General features: G+C 38.6%; 1 protein-coding gene across 3 annotated transcripts in view; it reads left to right on the top strand.

The window, feature by feature from the left end:
- Snap25 (synaptosome associated protein 25) overlaps positions 1 to 23951 on the top strand; it is a 73371-nt gene that overhangs the window by 38138 nt on the left and 11282 nt on the right. For 2 of the 3 annotated variants that reach the window (XM_055602627.1, XM_055602629.1), the window contains 4 exons: positions 6627 to 6762; positions 9327 to 9368; positions 15353 to 15401; positions 22595 to 22712. In XM_055602627.1, the coding sequence (XP_055458602.1) occupies positions 6691 to 6762; positions 9327 to 9368; positions 15353 to 15401; positions 22595 to 22712 (281 nt within the window). In that variant the 5' untranslated portion in view covers positions 6627 to 6690. Of the gene's footprint in view, positions 1 to 6626; positions 6763 to 9326; positions 9369 to 15352; positions 15402 to 22301; positions 22420 to 22594; positions 22713 to 23951 lie in introns of all 3 variants that reach the window. The other variant, XM_055602628.1, reaches the window with a different exon arrangement.

The raw sequence follows: 23951 nt of genomic DNA, 5'->3' as shown, positions 1-23951 counted from the left end.
TATATTATATTATATTATATTATATTATATTATATTATATTATATTAATGAGGCAAGATCTCACTAGCAACCTTGAATAGCCTGGAACTCACTATGTAGACCAGGTTGGCCCAGAACTCATAAAGATCCCTGTGCCTTTGCCTCTTGAGTTTTAGGGTGAAAGGCATGCACCAACAATACTTGATCAAAATGGACATTAAACATGCAATTGGCTTGACTTTGTAAGGACATAAGGGTGTGGAGTAAAGGTGACCTGACTTTTCAGTGTAAGCAGCACTGACATGTAAACAGAGACTTGTCATATGCTTTGTCAAAGGTTCTCTTTGCTCTGATTTTTGCTTTATAATTAAACATAACCCTCATTTCACCATCTTCAGATGAACAAAAAGACAATCATCAGGCCACCCCTCGTCTCCAACATTAGAGTCCACAGTGCTTTTGTCCTCTATCTTTAGCAACAGAGCTGAGCTATTTGGGGAGATGCACAGTGCCATGTGTGTTTCTAATAACCATCTTGCTTTAGCTTTCTGAAATAAAGTGTTTTGTTTTGTGAGAATTAGCCAGTTTGTCCCCTCTGAGAGGGCAGGAAACAACTGGAGACATTAAGAATTATTTCCTATAGACTTTCAGTCCACTTGAGCAAATGACGCTGGAAGGCTGGAGGTTGTAAAAATTGGGCAGCACAAAAGGATGACCTAATTTAGTCATTACACATTCCCCAATATGTCAGTGAAACAAAAAACAGAATATTATGTCAGCTTTAATTAAAAGGAAAAATATCTCTACAACTTGCTCTGCGAATAAACATGCTTTGAAAGCATTCTTCCTGAAAATGATCCATATTTTTGACCAACGTCTCAGCTGAGGGACTCTCAGCCACAGGGTACTTACTGGCTTTACATGCATCATCATAAGGCTTTTGGGATATTTAAATAGAGTGAAAGATGAAGCCTCCATAAGTGTTAGTCAACACAGTTTAAGTTCCTGTGTTCTTCCTTCTGCTTTCTATTCATAAACTTACTGATTTTAAAAACATACCTTCCTAGAAAACAAGAAAGCTTCATTCAAATGGCTAGCAATGTAGATATCAAATATATGCTTTAGCTCTCTATGATATTCAGATAAGAGGCACTGATTTATATAAATTTGTTGTTTTGTCTTATTAATTAAAAGAGGAAACATAGAAAGAAATGATTTGTCAGCTCCTTACTCCATCTGCAAAATGTTCTTATATCATGGCACAATGTTCAAAGTGTGATCACGCAAATCAAGCCACAGAGCCCTGTATCCACGCTCACCTCTTTCTCTCCAGCCCAGGATCTCTGAGAATAAACGCAGAGGTGGAAAGAAGTTTTACGCTGTAAAATTTCAATGCTACCACACTTAAATAAGTCCTTTAACAGATGGGGAATCTCCCCATGGTTCATTTACCTCTTGTGTTTGTATACTACCATTGTGATGAAGTTACTGAAACAATCAACTTAGAGAAAAAGAAAGATTAGTTTTGATCTTCAGTTTTGTAGATTTCAATCCAAAACTAATTGGCCTCATCATTCAGATATGATGAAGCAATGCCTTATGTTGAAAGCACACAGCAGAGGAAGCTGCTTACCTCATGGGAGCAAGGAATCAAAAGGGGGGAGCATGAGAGAGTGTTGGCAAAAGCGAGGGCAAGAGCAAGTGAGGATAATAGCTAGGACCAGGAAGAAGGGTGTCAGTATTCTTTTCAGGTATACATTCCCAATGACCTAACTTTCTTCCTCTAGGCCCTACATATTAAATGTTCCACCACGTCCCAGTTTTGGCAAGCTGAAGGCCAAATCCTGAACACACAGGCCTTTGGGGGCAATCCGACACAAACTGAAGCACCCTTACACCCTTCTAATGATAAGCTGTGTGTAGTAACAAATGGAAAGCTTGCTACCTCTGCCCCATGTGCCAAAACTGTGGTAGGCCCTCAGAAAAGTATTACTGATATGAACAGCTCAGCACTGCCTTTGTCTGTGGCTGACCATGGAAATTAGAGTCTTTCTGAGGCAGTGAGGACACCCCATCACCTCACAATTAAATCCATAGTCAATCAAAGGCAAGTTCACTTTCATGTTTTGTAGTTTTACTCCATGCCTCACTTCTTATTTTAAGAGTATGTTCCAAGAAATACCACGGAAACTTCATGGATTTAGCACCCAAAATTGAAGAGAGAGAGAAAAAATACTCTCCATAGTATTCATCTGCAGTAACTATGCAATGCTCTGGAAATATTGGAGGCTGATAATAAATGTTTAAGGATTTCTGGTTTTGTTTCTTTGTTTGTTTGGACACACAGATTTACTTCTTGCAGAGCCAGCTAGCAAATATTCTATTCACCTTTGTGATTCCTTATGGCATGAAAGAAGCTACTGATAATGAAATCATCAATAGCCAAGCATATGCTCAAATAAAACTTTATCATAGACCCTGAAATTTCAGTATCATAATTTTCATTTCACAGTTTTTTTCATCTCAAAACCTTTCAATCATTTAAGGGGGGAGGGGAGCTTAGCCTAAATTCAATGCAAAAACAAACAGTAAGCTGGTTTTGGTCCATAGGATTGTGAAGGACTGAGAATTCCTGAAAAGAAACTATCTACACAGGCTGATTAACTGATTAAGCTTCAAGGACTATGGGGAGGTTGGAATGTTCCAGATCCATAGCCTAATGAATTTTCTCTCAGCTGTCTTTATCCCCCTAAAAAGCCATTGTTCACCTCTCTATCAGACCTAAGTAGATGAACACCTTTGGGATGTATTAACTTCAGGAAAACCTATTTTTCTCCAACCAGAGCTAAGGATGTTATCGGATATCATCTAAGGTCCTTGATTGAGCTTCCCCCTCTGAAAGTAACCACATCTCTAATGTTTCCACCAATGGATCTTACAAATGCCTTGATTTAGAACTTTCTTTGTTCTGATGCCATTAAAAACTTCATGAAACTGCTTCCGCATTGAAAATGGATCTTGCAGTAACTTAAGCCCATGTTTTGAGCCATGGTCACTCAAATTTAGATGTGGAATCAACTGTCTCTTATTCGGTTTGAGATGTGAGCTGTGTTACTTTAGAACTCTTGATTGGTCCATTCAGACTTGTGTCCCATTGTGTAACTACAAAACCATTTCTTGACCCCACCTAGTGACGCTTACTGACACTCTGGCAGTAAGTAGGCCAAAGTGGTCTGCAGAGCAAAAGCATCCACACCTCCTGGGTGTTTGTAAAGATATAATCTGGAACTGGGTCTCAAACCCAGCAAATCAGAACCTCTGCAGTTTTCATGGCTCAACAATCATTAAAAAGCTTTCTGGTGACGCTGACTTTTGCAGGAGTTGTAGAAGCATTGTCTTAGACTTTAAGCTGAAAAGTGCTGATTTTGAAACATTAAAGAGTCTGCCCTAAGAACACATCCGTTCATCCCAAAGTCAACTAAAAGGAAGTGGAACACCTAGTAAGGTCCAGACTCAGCCTTGGCAATTTGAGATCCTCAGCAAGGGTCTTTAATGACTAGGGGAATGCCTTCCATCAGAGCCCCAAGGAATTCCCTTTGAAAGGCTGTTTTTCCCTTGTCTCCACCCACTTTGCTCCTTAAGGGCACACCACCTGCTAAGGCAGAGGATGTGCAGGAGTAACACCAGTTCCATACCACCTGGGTAATTTGTTTCATTATTAATACCCTCTCAGCTACTGAAATGACTGCTTGTTCCCATTCTGTCTGTCTCCTAGAATGCAATCATGCATAGGTTTGGGATTTTTAGGGACAATTTATCAAATAGTAGCAACAAACATCCCAGCAAGCAGCCTATCTGGCTGTTCTCATCAGGAGGGCTGACATTATTCTCTCTGCTTTGAATTGCTGTATGCCTGTCACTCACCATCCAACCATCCAAGACACAGATAAGTGTGCATTTGAGAGGGATACAAAAGTAAGGGAACTCCTGGGGTGGGGTGGGATGCGGTGGGGGAGCATGAAAATCAGGAATACAAGAGTATCTACCATGTGGCGTCCCTGCCAGCTCGCCACCTGTCTATCAACCAGCCCCTGGCAGGTTGCTGGCAGCCTGGAGCCAGGAGCATACAGCTGTTCTTCTCCTGCTGAGAATAGCAACTTTGAGAGATCACCAAGGAAACACTATGGACAGGAGTGTGTGTGTGTGTGTGTGTGTGTGTGTGTGTGTGTGTGTGTGTGTAGGAAGAAAGAAAGAGAGTGAACAAAAACTCATCCACAACTAGGCCCAGAAGAGTGGGACATGGCAGTTGACTATAGATTTGAAAGTGCATGAACCCTGCTTTCTAGTAAACTGCTGACTAAAAGCAAAGGCCAGTAGCTCACTGGAGGAGATGACCCAAGAAAATGCAAGCAGCACTTTACAAAGACAGAGGCCAGGGTCAGGCATGCCCTTTCTTGTTCCCTGGTGGCAATCCTGAAAGAGTTGCCGCTTGGAGACCAGCATCTCCACATTGCTGGTTTCCCTGGTTTCTGCCTCCACCAGTGCTCAGCTCCTTGGCCGCATGCCTGATGTCAGCCATTACTAAGGGGTGGTAGGCAACAGAGCCCAGATTTGTTCTACTCTTAACAAAGGGTATAAGGATATTTTACACAAACAGCTCTGAATATTAAGACCCACCATCCTTAGCAAACAAAGCTGATTGGAATTTTCTATACTTGACACACTTGTGACATAAAATCTCAGAAATGAGCTTTATTTCATAAAGTTCAGGGCAGGTGAGGATCTTGTCCACAGCCACCCAGTTTCTAGTTCTAGTTAACATTCTTCCTGTTTAAGGCCTCTCAGAAGACTTTCTTCATAGGGCTGGTCAGTACAGAAGCTAATAATATGCATCACTTCCACATCCCAGAGGAATTCCATCTTTGCATCTGAGAAAATGTAGTGACATGTGCTCCATATCCAGTCACGGAGCTCATGGTATGTGTTCTTAACTACAGAAGCACAGGTGTTTCTAGTCAGCAGCCTGCTTCCTTCTCTTCCAGGATTAAGGGCACCAAAGTTCCTGTTATCCTGTGGCTCAGCCATCTTCCATTGCCTTGCTTTTATTGGCTGGAGAAAGATGGGGGTTCAATACCAGCTTCTGAATGCCCTTAGTCTGATAGGGACACACATCATCTCCATTTAAGGACCATCTCTAACCACACAGCCATCTCCTTGGGAAGACAAGAAATGTAATTCCTAGATAAGCACTCATTCTCCAGAGACCAGGAGAAACTCTGCAAGAGGAAAGACAAATCCCACTGTATGCTTCACTATCTCAAACATGGAACAGAAGCCTAGGCCTTCATCAGGTGGAATGCCCAAAGATGTTGGCATAACATCAAATACTTATCTCAGGCTCTTCTTTGGGTCCCTTCTGGGGACATGACTCCCTTAGAAAGGCTGAGAGAAAGAGATGCCATAGGCATCTGCTTGACTCGGAGTGCTCAGAGTTCCTTCACTACCTTCTTCCCAATCAGACTGCAGTTCTATTGAGGTGGTGAATTTACCTTTTTTGTTCATCACTCTATCCCTGACACTGGTTCTAAGTAAGTATTTGAGAATGGAGGATGGGAAGAAGGAAAGAAGGGTGTTCTGAAAGAATCTGGGTCCTCTTACCTGTATTTGTTTCATGTGAAATTTCAAGAGTAGCCACAAAGTGTGCTTGTCACATTTCAAGACCCTGGACTCATTGCACGTTGGAATTAGAGTTGTTTACCGACACCCAATCTTGACAACCTCTAACGACAATTCTAGATGCTTTTAAATACAATGTGCTGCTATACACAAACAGAGAAGAATGATCCAGCAGCTGTACTACCATGTGGGTAAATCACAAAACACTTATGCCAAGTAGGAAAGCCCAGGCAAACCATAGCATATGCTAAATAATTTCACTTATACACAATCCTAAGAAATGCCAATATAGTGACAAAAAGTGTAGCCGCAGTTTCCTGGACATGGGAGGATGTGGAGAATGGTAAGTAAGATAAAAAGGGCATGCAGAAACTTTAGGGATGCGTGGACTGGTTGGTTTTCTTTTCCAGAGTAGTGTGCTCCTGAGTATATTACATGTGCCAAAATTTCTCAGATTATACAATGTAAATATGTGGAGTTGATAGTATATCAACTGTAGCTCAATAAAGGTGTTAAAATATAAATAAATATAAATAAAAATAAGTGTGACATTAAGATATATACCAGCAATGGCCTGCATGTACCCTCTGCCACGCCCTTCCACAGATGGTTTGTGTTTTTAAAAACCCTTCAGGTAAGGCTACAGATAGATATATATACATCCTTGTCAGCCTGGAATCCTAGAATACTTAGGAAGCTGGAGCAGAAAGATGGTGAGTTCAAAATCAACCTGAGCTACATTGCAAGACTATCAGCAAAACATAGGTAAATATGTGTCTGTTTGAGGGATGGGTTGAAAACAATACCCATTCCCAGTGGTTTTTGGAGAAATGGTGCGACTCTATTGATTCTGTCTGAGTTTGACTTCAGTTTAGAAGTCGTCTAAACCACAGAGACAGGATATTACTTACACCCCCTTGTCGGCACACATTCATGTAAGCGCTCATGTTTGCCAATCTGCTTTTTCCCAGGTTCCTTAGCCGAGCCCATCCCTGATTTGCTGGCCCAGGTGCCCAGCAACCCAACACCCCTACCATGGCTGAAGACGCAGACATGCGCAATGAGCTGGAGGAGATGCAGAGGAGGGCTGACCAGCTGGCTGATGAGGTAAGGGATAAAGACCCAGAAGGTAAGCCAAGAAACTGGAAGGTTGGTGGTTTGAATTCATATTATGGAAAAGAAAATAAATAAATAAATAAATAAATAAAGACTTCTAATGTCTCAAAAAAAAAAAAAAAGTGAAAAGGAAACTTCCTTTTCCTCTATGTAGGGTTCCCTTTCCTCTACGCAGGTTGGAAAGGGTTGATTGTAAAGCACAGATATAAAGTAATGTCTTGGCCCTGACTCTTGACTCCTAGACGTTTAAGCGGTCAGGGTCCTTTAGGGAAAAGCTTTATCTTTGGATGTTGCGCTGTAGTAAACTCAGCTCTGAAGGTTAGCACGTTTAGGAACATCCCCGGTTGGTAGCTAAGTGTGGCCGTTATTAAAATTGAAGTGTATAATCTGAAAATTATATATATAAATATATATATTCTTTAAAGTGATGGTACTGTGTGCTCAAAACTCATTGCTTCCTAATTAGTTTAGCAATTTTTTTTCTGCTATCTATGCTCTTGAGTCATTAAATCACTGCATGTCAGGAATGGGAACCCCAAGAACAGTACTGTTGTAGATCTCAACTCAGGAATCAAATAGAAAGCAATGATTTTAACCCAGAATTACTAAGAACCCAAAATTGGAAAATGCTACCACTCATGGTTTGCTTTATTGTTTTGTCAATTGCCTAGAGTTAAGACAGAAGGGGAAATATAAATGATTTAGATAAAACATTTAGAGTATGCATGTCTATTACATTAATACATAGCTATTACATTAAAAAATAATACAAAAGTTGGTATTGGGGAGGTGGGGTGGATCTGGGAGTCGTTGGGGAAAGAATGGAACAGGTAAATATAATCAAAATACATTGTATGAAACTCTCAAATCATAAAGTACTTTTTTTTAAAGATTTATTTATTTATTATTTATACAGTGATCTGCCTGCATGTGTGCCTGCAGGGCAGAAGAGGGCACCAGATCTCATTATAGATGGTGTGAGCCACCAGGTGGTTGTTGGGAATTGAACTCAGGACCTTTGGTAGAACAGCCAGTGTTCTTAACCTCCGAGCCATCTCTCCAGCCCCATAAAGTACTTTTTTTAAGTATAAAAAATTTGAGAAAGTTTTCCATTATTTGGAAACAGGTTTTTTGGTTTGTTTGTTTGCTTACTTGTTCTTTGTTTTAGTTTTGTTTTTTGTTTTTTTTTTTTTTTTTTAAAAAAAAACAGAGTTTCTGTGTAGCCTTGGCTGTCCCAACTTGGCTGTCAGTTTGTAAACCCAGCTGGCCTCAAACTCACAGAGATCCTCCTACTTCTGCCTCTCTGAGTGCTAGGATTACAGTCATATGCCCAGCTGAAAATTGTTAGGTTTTCTTTCTTTTTTTCTTTCTTTTTTTCTTTCTTTTTTTCTTTCTTTCTTTCTTTCTTTCTTTCTTTCTTTCTTTCTTTCTTTCTTTCTTTCTTTCTTCTTTTCTCAACAAAAACATTGTCTTCTTTACAAATGAGTCCAGTTCCAACTTTAGGTCTTCACCTCTTCATTTTCTTCTTATTTTTGAACATAAGTGAAGTTAACCATTTCCAGTGACCATGTTGGAATTAAACTAGTCCATCATATGGTGAACCATAGATAGACTACACCAAATATATACAGGAGCTTTCTGAGAGAATCAGCATGCTATACAGGATTTATAACTAACCATGCTGTGTTGTATTATGTGTCAACTCTGTTTTTATTTTATTTTATATGCATTTGTAGTTTTTTTTATCCAGAATCAGCTGTTAAACATTTGCCAGCACATCACTGCTAATAGCCATTCCCCCCACCTCAATAAGAAGCCACTTAAGTCCTTTCCAGCAAAAATTCACATCCTTCAAGTTCTTTCAGGATTGTGTCCAACATACGTTTACTACTTAAAAGCATGGTTTTGAGAAACCACGCTGCTTGTTGGATTGTTAAAGGAACAGAGAACAAAGTGGCCATGCTGTGCCTGAGGGATCAGCTGCTGAGTTCTGAGTTTTCTTCATGCTTTTTCTTATCTAGTATGAAGATAATTATAGTTGTCTCCTATGGGCTAGTTATGTCAAACTTACTTCATTTTTTTCACCCTAATTTTTTTCACCTTAATTTGTATTGATAACAACTTACAGTTGTGTTTCTAGAAGCTTTAAAGGAAACTTGTTAAAGCCTCATGAAAAATTATGTTTGTGTTTAAAATTCAATATCCCTAGTCAAGGTGGCCAACATAGTCCTCAGAGTATATGAAATAGTTTTCTATTCATCTGGAGTATACAAAATGATATCTTTTAAAGATTACTTTGTCTTTGATATCAAGATAAGCCTCATATGGTTTTGGTTTTATGAAGATAAGCTTCCAAGTGATTGCTTTGGGAAATCTGATCATGTAAAAAGCCCAATAAGAAAGAGATTGAAACTAGAAAGATATGTTGTGTCTCAGTTGCAAAGTTGAAGTTATATGTAATAAGGACCTTTCAGTTTTTCAAGTGAAAAAAAGTATTTCTGATTTTCCTAGTGTTCTATTCCTGCCTTAACAGAGTTTCTGTTTTTCTGTCTTAGTCCCTGGAAAGCACCCGTCGCATGCTGCAGCTGGTTGAAGAGGTAAGAAGTAGTTTCTACTAACATAAACTAGTTCCCTATGTGGACATGTTCATTTCTAGTTCTTATTGCGTTTACTAAGCCATGCCCCTATTGCTTCCAATGCTAACATAGCCTATGAGAAAGTTGTCAACTAGTTATCAAGATGTTCACCACCCTCCATCCAAATCTACTTCTAGGGTCTAGAGTGCAGAGAAACCTACCATCTTCCCAACAGTCACAAAGGTGACCCCAGAAAGCAGACAGAACAGTGCTTAACCTATGAAGGAATTACCTACATAAAATCTTCATTTGTAATGATTTTGTTGCAACAAATTACAGCTAATCTAAAATTCTAACTTCAACCACATTTATAACTTTGAAAAACATGTATTTATACAGGGATATCATCTTTTGAAATTGTTGTATTTAGTGTCAGACACTAAAATTTATGAAACAATAGGAAAAGTCTTTAACAAAGAGAAAAATCTAGTTCAATTAAGTAAATATAAAAGTTCTTTTATATTACTGACTCTGATTGCACATCCATTTGTAAAGCATTTGTAATTCATAGTTTAATGAATCCCAATCTATTTTTAAGTGGGTAAAATAGGGCAGATAGCAATAATGGACTCAAAGCACATTTGCAATAAAACCTACTCATTTCAGTTTGGTAGAGAAGCAGTCAACCAGGAAGAATAAATGGATTAATTGAACTTGCCTATTGGGAGAGATGGAGTGGAAAAAGAATGGGTTGGACTATATTTATCTTAACCTAATAAAACAAGCCTAATGGTTTATATTCAGCAACATGCTTCTGTAGTCACAGTTTGAATGTGACTGCTTATCAGTGTATAAATTCAAGTGTGATTATCTTTTGTAGAGATCTTGGGCTTTCTCTGACAGAATGATTAGATGAGCCTATTCACCCACCCTATGCTATAATAAATTGCTTATGCAATGACATGAAAGGGAAGGAAAAAAGATAAATTTTACAAAGGCTCAGAGGAAAGGCAGCTGCCTCTTATATGAGAGCAAATGCTGTCTTCCTTTATTTCTGAAGCTGCAGTTCCTCACCTAAGGGTGAAGTGTGGCTAAAGTGAATGGTCACAGGAAGAGTAGGGAGAAGTATTGATGCATTTGGGGGAGAGAATCTATTATTTCACCTATGACAAACTGAGCTTGCAATGCAGGACAAATTGACCCCATAGAGAGGCATCCCTACAGGGTCTCAATAGCAAAGAACAGCAGCCTTCTACTCTAAATGCGAAAAACATCTCTTTTGCTGTGTTCTAGGAACACAGCTCATGCAGAAGTGCTTAAATGCCAAGAAGGAGGCAAATAACCTCAATCCAGGAGTGCTTTTAATGTGGCATTTATGTGTTATTTTCCAGTTTGTTGCAAATGAAACAACAAAAGGACAAGTGTTTGGAACATTCTTCTATGAGCTCTGAGATCAACCTGAAGGGAGTTCACTATTTAACTGCTATAATTATTTTTTTGTATGCTACAGTATTATCATCACAATATATTTCATGACCTACAACCAGAGCCTCCAAACTCGCTTTTTTACTGGTTTGTGTACATGCACGCACATACAATGTGCATTTCTCAAGCTGTCTCCAGTTTGTTAAGTTGTGCAATACTGAAATATTGCCAAGTCTGTGGAAAGCAGTGGAATCAGGATGCACCTCTTTAAGCTGGCCTTTGTCCTTCACAGTCTTGGGAACATGAACCTTTCTCTCTTGTATGTCTTAAAGTGAAAGTAGTGTCAGCCTGTCTAGCAAAAATCTGTCTGCTCTAATTTATTCTAAGAATAAAAGCTCCTTGGGTTGAAGTAATACTCTCAAATTATATGTTTTTGTTTCTCCTAAATTGTTTCTCGATCGAGCATGAAGTTGCATCTTAGAACAAGGAATGAAAGAGAGAGGATCAATCATCTAATAAATAAGAGGAAGCTGTTAGGCATTTCATCCTTAGGAAATTGTGAGCACAGCACTGTTAAAGCAAACTGGTTTGCTCTTTTTTTCCTCCTGAGTCGTTGTATATTTATAGTGAAATATTTCTCATGTCTAGGGCATTGGATATTCAGATGATGTTCTGATTTTCAATCAAAAAGGAAATTCTCTTTAAATATTAAATATTCATCAAGGACAGAAATCGTTTGGAAAATATGAGCTTTGATATACCAGAATCTTACTCACAACCTTTAGGCCCATCGGTGCTACATAATTTGAATTGAACTGAATTATTATTGAATTCGGTTTCAAAGACAGGAAAGGTTACTGGAACTGAAAAGTGTCCGTAAAGCAAATAGTGCACTTCCCAAGAAAGTGCAGCTTTGAGATATCCCTAATAAACTCTAGAGTATAACAGCAGGGAAGGCTGGAGACCTGACTTTTAATAGAAGTCACCATCAACATTTCAAGAGTGATAAAGTTACGCAGAGGTCAGTGGAAAAGTTTCAGAAAAGCTGAACATTATAGGCAGGTACAAAGCTTAAAGCCTTGGAGGCATTTGGGTTCACAACCTGGAGTTAGGAACTTGATTTTGACAGATACATTTCAACAAATACTGTGCAACACCTAATAGTGGAGAATGGAGAGAAGATACAAATGATGTATTGCAGGGTAATAACATGTAAATGGGTGTCCAAATTCAAGGTCATACCTACCTTGGGAGCATGAAAACGAGAAGAATGAAATCTAGAATGAGAATCATCAAGGTGTCCTCCAGGAGGAAGTATTTGAGAACAGAAAGGTTAACCCTGATGATGCTAAATGCAGAAATGAAGTCTGCATGCCAACAGCCTGGGGCTGTAAAAGCTTGAGCCAGAAAAGGCCATACTGCTTTAGGCAGGCAGATTTGAAAGCACAACACAGCCTTCCTGAAATAGTTACTGAAACACTAATATTTCATGAAGTGTCTTAGCCTCATTTCTCTTTCTATATCAGCTTGTTCTTCAAAATGCTTTGACAATAAAAAGAAAAAAATGATTCAAAAGCCACAGTTGTAGAAAATGAGACTTTCATTTCAAATTTTTAGAAAATTAAGTTGGTAGTTCTTTATATTTAAACAGATGTGAGGTCTTTCAGAGTTCAAGGGAGTGCAGAGGTGTCCAGACTTTGGAGAAGATGCTTTGGAATTTGGAGAAAGTATCTCAAAAGTACAACAATAAAATATTCTAGAAACATTTGTTTGGTTCATTGGTACTATAAATAAATTCATCAATATATTTTTAAAAATAAAGATAGAAAAATAAATTTTACAAAGGAAAGAAATAAAAAGAAACATTTCTAACTCCTTTCAGATGGACTTTTTCTCCAGTAAACTCAAACACAAATGAAGCATCCAAGTCATATAAAACTAGATCTGCTTCCTTTCCCTCTCTCTCTAGCTATTAAAACACACACCTCTTGAAGGAACTAGAGAGAGGCTTGTTCTGCTCCCTTTGCAGTATTATCCTATCCCTGTCCCTCTGTCTTCTAGATCTTATAAGAGCAACCCAGTTATTTTGATGAATCCATCAGCAAATTGAGCCAAATTTAAGTTTCTTTATTGAGACCCAACCATGTGCCAGCTACTGAGCTTACAGCCATCATTATCACCATCATAATCAAATATATGTTAGCTGATTTAACAATCCTAGCCACATTTTACCAATGCTTTGATTCCCATCTTTAACCTAGGGGACTTTGGGACAGGCAGTGGTTAAGTAAATTACTTGAGACACATGGCAGGAAATGGTAGACATGACATTCATGTTCATGAAGCCCTATTGCCGGGTGTTGGTTACCACATACAGCCCTTCAGTTTCATCTGTCATAATTTCTTTTCCTTTGAGAGTTCCACATCAAGCAAAATGATTTGAGGGAGCAGAGTGGCTCATTCTAAACATGCTGAGATTCCCTTCAAATCAAATCCAACATCTGAATTTCTTGTCAATTCCTTGTTGTACTCCACTCAGCCACCCATGAACTGAACTAGTTTACAGATGGCTATACTTTCATTTAATCCTTATGATGGCAGTGGGAAGTGAGAGAGCTCTTACTGTAACCCCTCATCCTCCCCCACCCCTATGACCACACACACGGTGAGCTGAGACACAGAGCATTGAGGTTACAGCAGTAAGACTTCAAAGAGAGATCAAGAGTTTAGAATCTGGCTGGAGAGATAGCTCAGAGGTTAAGAGCATTGGCTGTTCTTCCAAAGGTCCTGAGTTCAGTTCCCAGTAACTATATGGTGGCTCACAACTATCTATGATGAGATCTGGTACCCTCTTCTGGCCTGCAAGAATACATGCAGGCAGAACACTGTATAAATAATAAATAAATAAAATTTTTAAAAAAGAATTTAGAATCATTTACTGAATCTAAGATCTTATTTCTACCTTCTGACCAAGTTGTTTCTCATTATGAAAAAATACCATTGAGAGACAGGCCATAAATTCATCTATCCCTTATTCTTAAGGTCGGGACAGAGTAGATATCCAGTACATATTTACTGAATAAGTGAATGAAAAAAAACCATAAGTGAAATAATAATAAATGGAATCTACCAACCACACCCTCTTACCATTTGTCTCTACCTTCAGTATGGGAAATGATGAGCCTATGGACGAGTCTCTTGACCTTCCAGCACAACCCAACTTTTCTGACTCCCAGGCCAACACTTTCCATTTATGTTCTCCCAACTATGACAGGGTCAAACACTCTTGTTTTCCAGCTAGTTTAGTGAGTCATTCTGGTGTTGAAGCATGCAGCACCTAATTGGGAAAAAATGTAAAATTATACTTAGAGGGCATCATACAAATAGGTGATAAACATTATATACCATAGACTGCTATGTGTGTAAATAAATGAGAACTGAGTTGACAAAAGTCACCAGCTTTTTCCATCTTCTGTCCTCATCAGAATGGTACAGGATCTTTGAGGAGAAAATATTCTCTAACATGTTTCTGCATTGTCACATACATATGCCTGACTAAGCCACCAGCTTTTTATTATACTATCTCTTAAACAATGGCTAGCAACTGCAGACACAGGCAAAGGAATCATTGAAATGCAAACTAGGATAGATGGAAGCCTACTCATAATATATTTAAAGAAAGACTTGAAGATGTCTTTTGTGGTCTATAATCTCTCTGGTCTGGTCAGTGTGCATGTGTCCCTGTAGCATGCAACAGAGTAAAGTTAGACTCCCAGACACGGAACGTTTTCAGATTCAACAGGACAGTTTCTTCACTTCTCCTACCACCCACTCACATTCTCACTAACTTAGGTAATCTAGGTTTATGTGTATTAAAACAGTGATATGAGGAGTATTCTAAAGGTTGATGCACAAAAGAACTACAGTGACCCTGTAGAGGAGTGATTCTCTCACATGGAAACATTTTACAGATGTGAGAGTTCAGAGCAAAATATTTTCTGATCTCACTTTGTCCTCCAAATCCTGAAGAATGTCTCTCCTTAAAGAAAAATCAGAGAGTCAGTTTTCTTTTGAGATGTGCTTCTCAGCATCTACTCCTCTGTGATAACCCTAAGCACCAGGACGCCAAGATCCTTATGTAACTCCCATGAGGCATCCCTCTGCTCGCCATTAATGCCCACATTTCTAGTTGAACTTGCCAGAAAAGAAAATTCAATCTACAAGATTGTGAAAATGTTGCTTTCTGTGTTATAAAAACTATTGGTATTTTTACTCTTCAGAAATAAAATTATATATGGCATTAAGTATATGCATTCCAATGTACTTACTGTATTGAAGGACCAGGCCCATCCTATGGAGAGTCTGCTCATGGCCCTGATAGTCACTGACAAAGTCACCCTTTACCCAATTCTTCCTAGTCCCTTCCCAGTCCCTTAATGCTCTTGTCATGTGTCTTCCCTTTGTTTCCCTTTGGTTCTTCTTCATTTTTCATTTCTAGGGATAATTGTCTCCTTACTGATTTCTCTTTCTCTCTTTTCTCTCTCTAACTTTTCACCTTTGCTACCATTATTGGAATGTAGAGTAAAGATGCTGGTATCAGGACTTTGGTTATGTTGGATGAACAAGGAGGTAAGTTCAGATTTGTTCAGTAAGAGCAATTCTTCATCTAAATAAAGTTGCAGTTTTTAATTTTTTGTGCACCCCAGGTAGCCATTCTGCATGTGTTACATGTGTATATAAATAAATGAGTTCTAGAAAGCTCACCTTGCTACATTTCTTTCTCTGTTGAAAATATTGCATGTGGAAATGTCAAGGCCTCCTTTATGAATGAACTTATGGTACTGCTATCTCTGCTATGTACAATGAGATAATAGATTTTAAAAAGCAAAATTTGTGTGTATTCCTTAAAACACAATATATTAGATAGTGTTGGGAATTTTTTTTAAAGATTTTATTTATTTTATGTATGAGTATTCTAGCTGCACGTGCTCCTGCAGGCCAGAACAGGACATCAGTTCCCACTGTAGATGGTTGTGAGATACCTTGTGGTTGCTGGGAATTGAACTCAGGACCTCTGGAGGAACAGACAGTGTTCTAATCCACTGAGCCATCTCTCCAGCACCCGGGAATTTTCTTATTATTCTTGCATTCAGTTTCTCACTAAGTTTGGTTTCCTCTCACTAATACTCAGGTTATGGAACATACTGTGTGAGATTATGCATTTCTCCTGACCATCCAGGTTTATCATCTGGAATTGTTGGTTTTCAAATTATTACAGAGAATCCCTGAATAAGTAAAAATTAGTTTTTTCATGGAGTGTCTGAAAAGTATACATTTTAACCAACAAGAATGTTTGAGCTATTTTAAAAGCATTTTTTGGAAAGGCTAGGAACAAAAAAACAAAAACAAAAAAACAGAGTAAAAATGTTAGTGTATAATCTCTACACCCTAAGGTGAAAACTATAAGGGCAGTTTTGTATTTTTCTTTGACACTAAATATCTAGCAATACAGTGATAATGTATATAATTCTAGCCACAAATTCTTTACCTGTTTTTATTTTGAATTTTTATAATAATTAGGTGCTTGAACACTTTCATACTTTGTAAAAGCATTAGAAAAAAATAATATTGTGATTTTTCTCCAGTGGCAAATATAAGAATGTAAAACTCATTCCAGAAAGGACATGGTAAACTCCAAGCACAAATTTAAAACTGATAGGAAAATTGCCATGCTGATAACCTGACATAAAACACTAAACTATAGATAACCTATACATTTTATCAAAGATAAACAACTAAAAAAAATGAGCATAAGATATAAAGTTTCAAGTAGACATGTAAAATATTGTCTCAATCATCAGTTATAATGGCATGGCAGTTTTTAACAAGTCGATACAAAGTTTAAAATTGATAATACTCAGTGCTATAATATATTAGGAAAAGAGAAACTCTTAATTCTCATATGGGTGCTTTGGGCTGATACACATGTCATAAGAAACAATTTGATAATAATTTTGAAGTATTTTTATCTTTAACTGAAACATTCAATTCCTAGACTATTTAACTGCAGTTAAACATTTACAATTGTGTGAAAAAAATAAATATGCCTTACTTGTAGCTGTATAAGATAGGAGGAATGATCTAAATATTTGTCAGGGAAGAGATCAAACAAGTCATCTGTGATATAGCCATAAAGAGATGTTCTGCTGTCAATATAAGGCATAAGATAAGTGTTTAATGACTTCTGGAGAGTTAAAGTCAGAATAAGAAGAGAAGAGAGAAAGCCATAGCATTTCTAGTGTTCTGAGAAACAGAAGCATTAGATATTTATTGGGAAATGCCAGTGTTGGATTTGTATAAACAATAAAAGCTAATGATTGCTGGGTGATAGCAAGAGCCTTCAGACTATGATATGGATCTAACACCCGGAAAGGCAGTCTGAAAGGAAAGAAGTATAGAGGAGTGGAAGCAGCCCAAACTGTAGAACTGTTCTGAGAAGGTCTCAGCTAGGTTGATGGAGAACCTAGGAGCTAAGATTACCAACCCCAAGTAGAGAAGAGAAGCCCATAATAGGCAGAAATGCCACAATCCTGGCAATCCCAGTGTGCCTACACAGAGGCCTTGCTCTCTCAAGATGCTATGAATACAAAAGCTACGCAACTCACAAAAGCAAAGCTACACAACATCCTTCTGATGGGCTCCTCTCAATGCTATCATAAAGAGACATTTGTTTTTATAGGATTTGTGTTAAGCTTCTTCAAAATATACACCAAATAACTGTAAAAATAAGGAAAAAAAACAATTGTACACCAACCTAATCATTTTTCTTCCAATATTCAAATTACAGTTTGTGGAAATCTCTAAAATTAAGAGTATAGTTGAGTTCTGTTCTAAAGGTATTATAAGAGGGTCAGTCTTAAAAACTTACCTGATACATCTGTCATAATTACATGCTGGCTTGATCTGTGTAGCAGTGTCTTACCTCTGAAATAGGGGGTGCAGCAAGTCATTGCTTTAAAAGTCGTGAAATAGAAGGTGCCCACATAGAGTGACAGTTTCCAAAGCGAAATTAAAACAACAGCACTGAAAGAATTAGCAGTTCTGCCTTACCAACTCTCTCAGTTAGTAGTCAGTGGTATGGAGAAAGTGGCTTTACAGCAGAAGAAAGACTTGGGGTAATGTCTTTTTTACTCCTCTATAAAATACCGACATAAAGATGTGGCATGGAAAAGGATACATAGAGACAGAGCTGAAGAGAGAACAGCTGGGAATATAACTTTGTTGTATAGTACCTATTTAACAAGAATGAGTTCGTCAGTTCAGTCCCTGGTGTCAAGATGAAAAGACAGGAAGAGAGGTAGAAAATGAATAGCCTACTTACCCGAGTTGCAAACATCCTTGTACTTTGATGAAGAAAATTAAGAGGTACAATGTGCTGAAATCTCATGCATTTGCAAAAAATTCATAATTCTTAAACACCATGATTCCCATGAGCATCTAGATACTATTCTCTAAGAAACAAAGAACAGATTCTTCCCTATACACACACACACACACACACACACACACACACACAAACACAAACAAGGGATAGTGAATGTTTTCAGCAGAAACATTTTGGATTCCTCCTAAGCATATTTCCCACAAGAGCTTGTGTTATAGCAGCTGTGTAATGAACAGCTTATACCAACAGCAACAGAAAATCTGCAATTGTAAGTTTCCAAACGTGGGTGATCTGAGGTTTGTCTTAAGGGGTGTACACTCTACTTTTGTAAACTAAGAGCTTGGGATCTTTGCAAGTGACAGATGAGGGTGCCAACCACTATCTTTCCTGCTTCTGAAAGTGTCAATTGTGCAATGTTATTTGTTTAGATCAGTAACTGCTTCTTAATTTCTCTTCAGTTTATGTATTAATTTTGTCTCTGCCTGACATCCAAAGTATTAACTATTTCTACCTCACAGCTGTGCAAGGAGCCACAAGCAACAACCATCCTCCTAGAGTACCATTGCAGCTACTGTGGCGGCAAGCCAGACCTCTGCAGGTTGTCCACCTGAACAGCTGCACTGGGAAGTTCCTTATAGGATTCTTGTTTTATACCCAGGTATCAAGGAGATACCAAGAAGCACCAGGCAAGGCAGACAACTGTGGAGACATACAGAGCCTGGGCTTTTGTTTCTCCTAAAAATGGTGTCTCCCAAGAAAATCTCCTACAGGGCTCTGTACTAATATGGCTAATCTAACCTTGGCTTCTGTTTGTTTCTTTTGTTAGTTTTCTTATGTGTTATTTATTTGTGATGACTCAGTCCAGGCTCTCTGAGAACATACCTATGATGAGCTCTAAATTAAACAGTAAAATGTCTGGTCACTGCTGTCAGAAAAAAGACAAAATCAAGGCCAATCTACAGAGCCAGCCAGCTATCGTAAAAGTTGATGGCACTACAAGGCAGTGTTTTAGAAAATACCCCACCCTCTGGCTAATATCCACTCACCAACCTCAGTTAGGAATGGCTCAGGCTGTCCAATGTGGTGGCCACTATGAATGTGTGGCTATTTCACTTTATTGAAAGGAATGTCAGTGTTGTTCACAAATTCTAAGCCAAGTAGAAATTATATAAACAGTTATCTTTTCACTGAATATTGGTAAGAAGGCTTGCATCCTAGGTAAAATATTTATTGTATTTTACTTTAGGACCAGGCTGAGTATTCGAAGAGTGTTAATATACCGCCCTTTACTGATGATATTATTAGAAAAAATGTCTAAACAAATCCCTAAACAGTCTATCTACCACTAGTGAATCTATCACAAACAATTGATCACTCAAATGTCATGACCAAAAAATTGAACCCCCCCAAAAAAGGGTTTAATTTCTGCTAACAACATGTGCTATTATATACTAGAAGACTCTCCTGACTCTCACCACACCCCAAAAGTTGTCTTCTCAATCTCCTGGAACAAACACACAAGAGGAGACATAGCCAACCCTATTCAATATTCTTGAGAGTCTCACAGCTACAGCTGTACATGGGAATGAAATGAAGACACTGGATGCTCTCATGAACTTCCTGAGAAGTGCATCACAGCAGTTATTCCAAGGCTACCAAGTCTTACTGTGTCAGATATGCCCACAAATGCCACTAGCATGGTAACAGTAATATCATTGCTAGGATACCTGGACAAAAATGTTCTATGCTGTTTTTTTAATCAAATTAGCATCAGATTTTCTCTTTCAGTCAAATGTTTGACAAAAAAGCTGAAAATCCACAGTCCAATGCAGCTTTAGGAGGTGTGAATATGGATGTGCTTATTTTTATCTTTCTGTAGTGGCAACACTTAACAGTCAGTTCACATATATGTATCACTTCTTGTTCTCCACAGGCACCAGGGATAACACTTATGAAATCTTGTCAGAGAGTCATTACTTTTGCAAAAACAGAAAAGTATTGTTTTGTAACATTAAAAAATGCATCAGGATGTATAAACTCTGCAGATGCATCCCTCTACTATAATGAATGTGCACTGCAGCCATTATTTGTGTCCTGCAGTGACTGGGAGCCCAGGTACTTCCTTAAATCCATTCTAACACAGCACTGTTTGGGCTGTCTGCATTTTTTTTTTTATTTCAACCAGAATTTTTATTTCAATCAGTATGCGTGATGGTTCTTCATTTGATGGCATGCTGATGAAGGCCTAAACCATGTTAACCAAGACATGAAGGAAGCCAAAATGTTTTTTTAAAGGTTAGAGAAATGCTCTGTCTTTTCCTTATACCCTAATCCTCTCACTCAGGTGTTAAATTTGATTCACAAATTGATTTATTACATGTCTAAACAGAAACCAGAGCTATGTCTTCATTTTCAAACATTTCAAACATTCATTTCAGTTGGTCATTTCAAAGACCAACTGAGCTTGGCCTGGTTGTGCTGACAATCCAGTACTTAGGATGCTGGGTTACAGAGGAAGATCCTGTGTCAAAACAACAAACACACACATCAGGAAGGGAAGAAGGCAAGGAGAAAGGAAAATTTCCTCAAATGTGAAGAAGTAGGAAGGGAGCAACATGTCCTTGAATAGAAAGATTTCCAGGACATCCCTGTCTCTCTGTGCTTGGCAGAAGCATGGCACTGCCCGCCCTCCATGCTGGATAAACAGCAGGATGTTTGCCTGAGCTTCCGAACAGCAGAGCAGAGGCAGCGGAGACAACATCTTCTTTAGACCCACTAAAGAAAGTAAAAATTCATTCTATCCCTCCTTTGCACCCCTGGGGTGCCTCGTTTAGGCTTTACAGTAAAAATTTCCACAGCATACATTCATGTGAAATGGTTTTTGGATGATTGTTTATGACCACAGGCTAAAAAGGTGCTTATCAGTTTTATTCAAGGTGTGTTTAATTCTACAGGCACAATTGTCAAAGCATGCATGAAAATATAGACTAAAAGAGGAGCAGGGTGTAACTGGGCATTATCATTAGACAGCCAAGACATCATACAGCACTTCTCCTTTAATGGTCTTAAAAGCTACTTGACAAAACACTTTCATTAAACTTGCAGTTACCCCAATTTGGTGACACTTTTGAGAAATTAATCAGTTTGGTTTATGTAACCATGGAAACCTAGAACTGGTTCATTTTTGTATCAAGCTGTGTTTCAGATGCACTGAGGTCAGCTTTCCTTGTAGCAATGGCACAGTGCCATTCTATGTGCCAAACCATTGCCCCTCTTCCAAATAGACACAGATTTTCCATGTTCTCTGATCAGGTTGATAGTTAGCAGGTCCCCACCCTGGAAAAACCACAGGAGAAGAAAAAAGTATCTTCCCCAGTCTTTGTAGCATGTCACTTATAGGGTAAGAAATGAACAGCAATGTTTTGGTACTTACAGTATTGCTCTGCTGATGTTACTTTTTTTTCCAGCTTCTATGAATTATTACAGAAAACCAAGAACAGACCATTGGCTACTTTGGCTGTACAGCCACTGCTGAGGGAAGAGCCATGTCTATTCCTGCTTACTCTTCTGTTGTTTGCCACAAAGAGGACAGTACATTCTATTTTCTCCCTTTATCTGGCTGGGTATACTTAAAGACTAAAAGATGCAGATATTCTAAAACTGAAGCAGATCTTTCCTGAAACATTGAATGTGAACCCCTTAAACATTAATTAACACTTTTTTTTTCCTTTCTCTTGGGTTTCACTGGTGTGTGAGTCAATACACTGTGCTGTTGCCCTGGATATGCAAAATCAAACAGACCTTTTGATCCCATCCCATCATGTCTAAAGTACAAACTCTTTTGAGCATTGTTCTGGTTCATTTCCTTCCACCCATGTCTGCAGAGGGAGCAGCAGCAGTCTGCAGCAATGCATCCTCTTGGACAATGCATTGTAATCTCAATCTCTCTCTCTCTCTCTCTCTCTCTCTCTCTCTCTCTCCTCTCTCTCTCTCTCTCTAATTCTGTTTCACATAGTCATTTCTCATGTTCTGTTGGAAACCCAAAAAAAATTCATTCCACACTATCATCCCTTTGTCCTAACCAGAACAACTCGATCGTGTCGAAGAAGGCATGAACCATATCAACCAAGACATGAAGGAGGCCGAGAAAAATTTAAAAGATTTAGGGAAATGCTGTGGCCTTTTCATATGTCCTTGTAACAAGTAGGTACTGGGAACCAGCTCTAATCTGTGGCGTCCAGTTTTCTTTCTTTCTTTTCTTTTCTTTTTTGTTTTTCTTTTTTAATGTCAAAGTGAATGTCTGAAGTTTTGTCTTTTTTTTCTTTGTCCTTTTCCATCTGCTTCATTCTGTGGGGATAAAATACTTGTGTTTAATCAGAACAACTGGAACGCATTGAGGAAGGGATGGACCAAATCAATAAGGACATGAAAGAAGCAGAAAAGAATTTGACGGACCTAGGAAAATTCTGCGGGCTTTGTGTGTGTCCCTGTAACAAGTAGGTGCTGCCTGCCTGCCTGAAGCTTTGGTTTGCCCAAGGCTCATCTCCAAGCCTTGACTAGCTCATTCCTGCAGGCTCATAGGCAGGATGAGCATGTGGCATGCAGAACAGATCAATACCGTCTCCAATGCATTCATCTCATAGTTTAGATAATATTAGTGAGAGTTACTGTTGATGCATTAAAAATCAGGCATACTACAGTGAAAGCCTCACTGTTGGCAATTGTTATTGATAAACATTTCAACATTTTCCAGAAAGTGTACTTTGAGACTGAGGCGCTCAGGCACGTTATTTTCCTCCATCCCAAGAACTAAAATTGTAGGTTTAGAAAAGACTTTGCTGAGTGTGGAGGATTAGAAACTCGTGTGTCAAGGTTTGTATTTTTTCTTCAGAAGTAAAAGAGACAGGCTAATTTGGCCTAAGTAAGCCTCTGCAAGACAGAGAGTGTGGCAGATTCCCTCTTGACTGCTCACCAGCTCCTACACCTCACCCAGTGCAAGGCATCCTCCTCAGTGAGAGGCGCTAGCCTGTCCCACCTTGAACCCAATCCCTCCAGTTCCTTTTCTTTGAAGAGCTGCCTGTACACTGGCTGAAATGTTGAAATGTGTAGATTTTGCATGCACGACATTACAAAACATTTAACTGTTCTCAAGGTTCTGCAACGCTTCTGGTTTTTTTGTTGTTGTTTTTTTGGGTTCCTTTTTAGTTGTTGTTTGGTTGGTGGTTGGTTGGTTTTTGTTTTGTTTCTTTTCTTTCTTTTTTTTTTTTTTTGGAATGTAGCAGAAATGTGACATGTGGTTATAAAGGTTTGCAACCAAAAGAACCCCAAACCTCGAGGGTTCTAGAAGATAGTCTCATTTGGCTAGCAGTGGGGGAAATGCATGAGTGGATTGCCCAACATGCATTTGGAAAATTAAACTCGTTATCTGATCTCCTTTACCCCTTCCCCTTTCCCTCTTAAAAAAAAACCTTTTACCCAGAAGCTCTCCTGATCCTGTTGTTTAGAATAGAAATTAATGTCATAGTGAGCAGATTATATGACCATTCAAACCTTTTAAACTTTGAGGCTGATTCGAAATATCCCACTTCCTGTTTAGGAGGGGGAGGGGCTCGTTTGACCAAGAAATTTAAAACTTTTTTTTTTTTTTTTTTTTTTTTTAAAGAATGCTCTGCAGTAAAGCCTGGCTAACTGGAATTCAACTAATTGGAACCCTCATCTGTGTAACACTTTTGCCC

The sequence above is a fragment of the Psammomys obesus genome, unplaced genomic scaffold (genome assembly GCF_907164565.1).
Source record: "Psammomys obesus unplaced genomic scaffold, mPsaObe1.curated_primary_1811, whole genome shotgun sequence".
Classification (NCBI taxonomy): Eukaryota; Metazoa; Chordata; class Mammalia; order Rodentia; family Muridae; genus Psammomys; species Psammomys obesus.
This window is presented reverse-complemented; position numbering and strand designations above follow the sequence as displayed.